The sequence below is a fragment of the Gasterosteus aculeatus genome, chromosome 18 (genome assembly GCF_964276395.1).
Source record: "Gasterosteus aculeatus chromosome 18, fGasAcu3.hap1.1, whole genome shotgun sequence".
NCBI lineage: Eukaryota > Metazoa > Chordata > Actinopteri > Perciformes > Gasterosteidae > Gasterosteus > Gasterosteus aculeatus.
In genome coordinates, this window is record NC_135706.1 from 9661435 (window position 1) to 9667843 (window position 6409).

At 47.9% G+C, this 6409-nt stretch overlaps 1 protein-coding gene across 5 annotated transcripts in view; it reads left to right on the forward strand.

The window, feature by feature from the left end:
• eva1aa (eva-1 homolog A, regulator of programmed cell death a) overlaps positions 1-5788 on the forward strand; it is a 50341-nt gene extending 44553 nt beyond the window's left edge. For 3 of the 5 annotated variants that reach the window (XM_040160843.2, XM_078093144.1, XM_078093142.1), the window contains 3 exons: positions 1153-1296; positions 3115-3318; positions 3769-4283. In XM_040160843.2, coding sequence (XP_040016777.2) covers positions 1153-1296; positions 3115-3318; positions 3769-4148 — 728 coding nt within the window. In that variant the 3' untranslated portion in view covers positions 4149-4283. Of the gene's footprint in view, positions 1-1152; positions 1297-3114; positions 3319-3768 lie in introns of all 5 variants that reach the window. The other 2 variants (XM_040160844.2, XM_078093143.1) reach the window with 1 other exon arrangement.
• Positions 5789-6409: the final 621 nt, after the last annotated feature.

Here is a 6409-nt window from a genome sequence, read left to right on the forward strand (position 1 = left end):
TCACCAGCTATTCTCTTATCTGTCTCTTATCTGTGTGTGAGTGTGAAGGACTCCCATTTACTCGATAATATGGCAATCAAACGGGGGGGGGGGGGGGGGGGTCAGGGCTATTATGATACCGACGGGCACCTGCCGTCCACTCGTATACACTCAAGTTCTCTCATCTCTGTCATTCATTTTGTTGTTTTGTTTCGGCAAGATGCAACATCTACCTAGTCCCCATTTTTAAACCGCTCCGTGATGAACGTGGTCTCATCCTCCGGTCTCTACGCTCACCAATCCACCCAAGCGTCGGCTTCCTGCACGGCGTTTCCATCATCGCTTGCATTTGATAATAACATTACATTACATTACAGGTCATTTAGCAGACGCTTTTATCCAAAGTGACTTACATTACACTTTAAACCCATGGCTATTTCACATGTTTGCCCAGGGAGCAATTAGGGGTTAGGTGTCTTGCTCAGGGACACTTCGACATGGAACATGGGGCAGCCTAGAATCAAACCAACAACCTTGTGCTTCCCGGCACACCTTCTCTAACCCCTGCGATGCGGCCACGATGACCCCAATGGGTAATAAATGGGTAATGTGTCCGGGGGTGCAAGTAGTTTCCAGTGTGGGAGGAGGGGGGGGGATCACAAAAACGTGGCCGACGGGGCCCGGCGAGCTGTAAGTCGCCACGGTGACCGGAGCGTTGCCCCCGGGCCGCCTAAAAAACCCCACATGCGAGCGGGAATGCGCGGCCCACTGCATTGTGGGGTTTGCGTGTGTGGAGAGCAACGCACTACCTGACTCACGGGACGCTGGGAAGTTGGGGGGGATGGGGAAATGGGGGGAAAAGGAGCATGACATAACTTTCGGGAATTGGACTGCAAGGTCGGAAAGGAGTGTGAATCACGGCCATCCAGAGTCTCATTTATTGCTCCTCGCTCCTCCGTCTGCAACGCGCCGTCAGTGAAGTACAGACCGTGCAGCTGAGTGCACACCAGGGAGGGAAAGGTCTCCTCACCTCCCGTTAATGCCAGTGTATTTAACACGTACGGACTGCTCATTCTGATATTGTGTAACACATGTGTAGGCGAAAACATATTGGTGAAATGAAGATTAGACATCGCCTAACTACGTTTTCTTTGAATCCCTTTTCTCCCACAGTCCCAAAGAAGTTGCTCCAGGAGCCGGGGCCCCGGCCGCCGGTGTACCCGCGTCCGCCCAGCGCCCGTGACCCCAACGTAGTGGGAGACAGCCCCCCGGAGGGCAGCTCAGTCAGAGGCCCCGACGCCGTGCCAGGTGAGCAAAGTGAGGAACGCCACCGCTCTTCCCTCCCCCCTCAACCCCCCGTGGAGAGCAGTTAACACTAAACAGCCTCGGTAATGCAGCTCTCACATCGGGGCATTTCTGTCAGTCTGTTTGAAAAGCCACGCGGCTTCAAATGTCTTCCACATGTACATCCAACCGCATCCGTCCGGTTTGCCGCATTTGTGATTCTTTGTGATTTAAAAACAGCGACACGACCGGCATGTAAATCCGTCCGCTCTGCCGTCTCAACACGGACAGAAAGAGGGACGAGGGAATGAAGTGGAAGAGAAAAGGAAAGAGATAAACAGGGCTTCATTCGGGAGGGGGGGGCGGCACAATAATTACTCTGCTCAGCTACCGGCACCGTGCTGATTAGGAGGGCAGACGGATGGATGAGGAGCCGAGAGAGGGAGGGGGACGGGACGTGCACGGCTTCCCCTCCTCGTAACCCATTCAGACGCTGCACTTAAAGCTCATCTAGACAAACCTGCTTAAGGTTCGACGGTGGAACACGGGATATTAAACTGTAGCCAGATCGTCTGATAATCCTTTGTCTGTGGAAAGATCGGATCTTTCTGTTAGTTTATAAAACAGCTGCATCACCAGTTGCTCTTGTTGTGTCGGTTCTTGACACGCCATGAAATACTCGATATCAATCTCATAAATCATGTTTAGTTCAAGGTTTAAATGTCTTTGAATTGTTTTTTGCTAAAATACATAAATGTATTATTAACATATATTTCCCCTGGGGGTATAATGATAAAATATTCCATAAAAAAACATTTCAATCATTGTGATTCTGTTTTTTCTAGAAATCTTTGTCTTACATTGACAATTTCCCAATTTGTACATTTGTTACTTAATGTCTGTGGGTTGAATGTTCGCCGATGTGCAGCCGAGGGTCCAGGTGAAAACATTTACCTCCTCAGTGAGCAATTCCCGTCTAAGCTGCATTTATCAGATAAAGAGAGCCTGACAAACCTGAGAGACTCTGCAATTAGAGGTTGTGTGTGTGTGTGTTTGTGTGTGTGTGTGTGACACTTTGGCAAAGCAAACCTACAGTGTCAAAAAAAAACCTTTTAATATGACGACGCACACGCGCACAAAGGGTCACGGCTCCGCTTGTTGGAGGGAATACTTCTGTTTCTGTAAAAGGGCCGTTTTTTGATTCGTATTGCTTATTCGTAGAGCCAAATCTACATTAGTGACATCTCCAACCTAAACACCTCCTCGGGTTAAGTGGATGCGACTCCGCCGAGAAAGATTTGTTTAAGTCTAACCGACCAAAGCAAACCAAACCCTGCTGAGCTCGACTCCACGGCGCGTAAACACAGAAGGAACGCAGGCCGCCGTGAACAGTTGAATCTATGAATAGATTGTTTTCTGAGATTTGGGGGAAAGTTTTAAAATGTTGCCAAAGTGCACCCCCCCCCCCCCCCCCCCTACCCCCATGTGGGTCTGTTGAGAATGAGTTTGACAGCAGCGGATGCGGTGTTATCTTCTGAATCACGTGCCTGTTTTTTTTTTTGTTTTTTTTACACAAGCGCACGTTTCCTTAGAATCGAAAAACCGCCGGGAGACCGAAGATGACTCAGTGGGTCTGAATGCTGGAGTCACAATAAGCTCAGAGACAATACACCCTGGCTTTACTGAAACTGAGCTCACCAGCGGCGAAGTCACATGACCTCAGAGTGGAGGCATGTGCAAAGGAAACTTAAATAAAAACAAAAAAAACATCTGTGCCTATATAAAGAATGGAATGTAAAATGAACGCAGTCTACGTCGCGTTGTTGAACTGAACTGTTTCTGCTTCTCCAGATAGAAAGAAGATCAGGGAGACTAACCCCGACGAGGAGAGGTTTGCAGAAGCTGGACGTGGAGGAGGAGGAGGAGGAGGAGGAGGAGGAAGTGGAGGAAAAAGTCCACCGCCGCCCCCGGGCATGAATCCCGTCATCAACTCCACCTCCAGCGCCAACATGGCCCTCATCAGCAACGCGCTGGCAGCCTACAACTACATATCAGGTAGGGCCGGATTCCTAGTGTGACATCACGCGAGTAGACCTCAAGCGGACCTCCTTTCCCACCACGGGGAAATACGCAATTCCACCACAGGGAGCGTAATTAGTATTCGAGTGTGCCGTTTCACGCCAACTTTGGGGTGAAGAAAAAAAATATATATATGGTGAATGTTCATGTTTAATGACCTGAAATAAACAGGGTCACGTTACTCGGCGTGTGGCTGAGTCATCGTGTGATGCTGCCAGTGGAATGAATGTACACAAACACACAATAGGAGTAGTAACAATCCACAATCTGGACGAGCTGTAAAGGAGCTGAGAGCCACTGATCGAGCCTGAAAATAACATTAGATTTCACTAAACGCACTGTTGATTTTTTTGTTTTGACGCTTTTTCTCAAACGAACCAACTAATGGTAGCTGCTCGTCCTCTGTCCTCCCCCCCGTTCCGACAGGCCACCCGGAGCGGGCCGCGCTCTTCTTCGTCTGCGGTGTGTGCCTGGGCCTCTTCCTCACCCTCTTCGCCCTGGTGGTCCAGATCTCCTGCCGCACCGACTGCCAGCCCCGCCAGCGGCCCCCCGCCAAGAAGCGGGCGCGCCCGGCCGAATCGTCCTCCGACTCCAGCGACTCGGACTCGGACTGGGAGACCACCTCGGACCTGTCGGCGCGCCGCCACCGGCGGTTCGAGCGCACGCTCAACATGAACGTGTTCACGTCGGCGGAGGAGCTGGAGAGGGCGCAGCGGCTGGAGGAGCGGGAGCGGATCATCCGAGAGATCTGGATGAACGGGCAACCCGACATCCCCGGGACGAGGAGCCTCAACAGGTACTACTGAGGACCGCCGATTGGGGATTTCAGAGAAAGCCTACTTGACCCGAGCAACTTTTAGGACGGGGGAAAGGCGACGCGGCCCTCACGCAGCTTCACGAGCAAGCGCGCAGGCCACAGACTCGACCTGATGAGAAAGGTCGGAGGTGTCGCCGACTCGGGGGCGGTGGGGGGTGGAGCTGCGTCCCCCATTCAGTAAGAGAAAGGAGCTCCCCGGTCCAGCACGATGCGTGCAACCCGTCCGCCCCAGGAAGACCGGAGGTGATGGGCCTGCGGCGCCTCGGCCCTGACCTCAGCGGCCCCTTTTGAAGTGTGGATTTTATGGGTTGGCTGCCTTACGCACGCACGCACACACACACACATGCGCGCACGCACACACACACACACACACACACAGGCCTGTAGAAACGACACAACGGCGAAGGGCCGAGGTCCCGGAGCGGTCTGTTTCTTCAGAAGACCGTGACACTCGGAGCTTCCTCCAGTATTTAAGTGTGGACTTTACAGAGGGCGGGAGGGGGGGAAGAGGGGGTGGGGGGGGGAAGAAAGAAGGGTACTATGGGATAACGTAAGACAATCTTTCCACAGTGAATAACCGCGCTGCCTTTTGAACTTTTAAAAACCAAAATATATTTTGGGAGAAATCATCTCAAACCCTATGAAATCTATTTTATAATATTTAATAGTTTATTGATGTTGTGCATTTTTGTTTTCAAGTATGGTTTATCGTGAGATTTCTTTTTTTTTTTATACTCGGCAACGGTTGTCTGGCACCTCAGGGATGCAATCCTAGTGTTTCTGTGTTTGGTTGATGTATTTGCTTCTTGGAAGGCGTTCAGCCCGTTTAAACAGCTAATGTCAGCATTTAAAGAAAATAATTAGAAATATCATATATATATATATATATATTCAGCCTCAAAGAGGTTTAGTGATTTAACTTTATTTTTGATACAGTATGTTTAATTCTACAGCGCAGTGCCTTTTCTAGCTATTAAGTCACTGTCATGATTGCCGAGTGTGTAATCAAACAACTTGTCTAATAATTTATTATTGGACATCCCAAACGTATCTTACTGTTGCTTTGCTGAAGCGGAGCCTCCATGACACGCTATGCACTTGCTGCTGTCCCCAGATGTAAATGTATGTAACCAGAATATGCCTATTTTGTACCAGTGAATTTACTAGAAATATTTTTCCAGTCCTCGCGACATTTCCGATGTTGTGTGAACCGTGCCCTTATTTCTAAGACAGCAGTGCTGAACCGGATGCTCGGGGTGATCGCTGCTCGTGGCCGCCTGGAGAAGGAACCAGCACTGAAAAAAGGTTCACAGAGGACATGCAACCTAAACCATCTTGCCAGTTTGTTCAAATAAGCTATTGTAAATCCAGCTCTGTTCATGCTGCCTTGTATTCAAGCGTGGAAATAATGATAGTTTTCATGAAAGCTTGGTATTTTCCAGACTGAGAGTTTAATTGAGAGTACAGAGGACAAATTAGGGTCATCCACATAAAGACTGACACTCTATATAGTTTTTATTCAAAAAAAGGCTATTGTACTTAAATTTGAATGGGGTCACAATGTGCTGATAGCTGGTAGTGAGACCAAAACATGACCTCTGTGCTTGGAATAAACTGTGTTCAAAATAACGTGCCCACTGTTTTGTTTAATCCTGTACATTTTGTTGTGAAATTATTTTTGTTTTGATTTAAAAATGCCCCCTGTTAATGCGCAGTACAGCCCGATACTTTCACTGTACTTATGGATAAATAATGATCTGCTCATATATCTAATATATGATGCCATACTACTAATATAGAGTTGACACACTGTATAGTAAGGCCACCACTAACTTTGCCGTTGGTGAGATCAGTCAGATTTCTTGGTGTTGATCGCCCCCTGGTGGAACATTTGGACATCTTCTCTTCACTAAAATTAAAGTATTCCATTTATGATATTTCTTTTATGGCTATTGCAGATTAATTTCTGATACAACCACTATAATTAAATTTAACATACGAGCAATTGCTGTATGCCGTGGAGGATAGGCTATTGGTTGGTTCCTTTGTGAGTCTTTGATAGATAGATAGATGATACTTTATTGATCCCTCAAGAGGGAAATTGTGGTATCACAGCAGCATGTACAGGGAAGAAAATAGAATAAAAAGATACACATTATATACAATATAATAAGATAGAAATATTAAATTAAATTAAATAAACTAAAACTGAAACAAAAGAATAACCTTCCAAAAGAGACAATAATAATA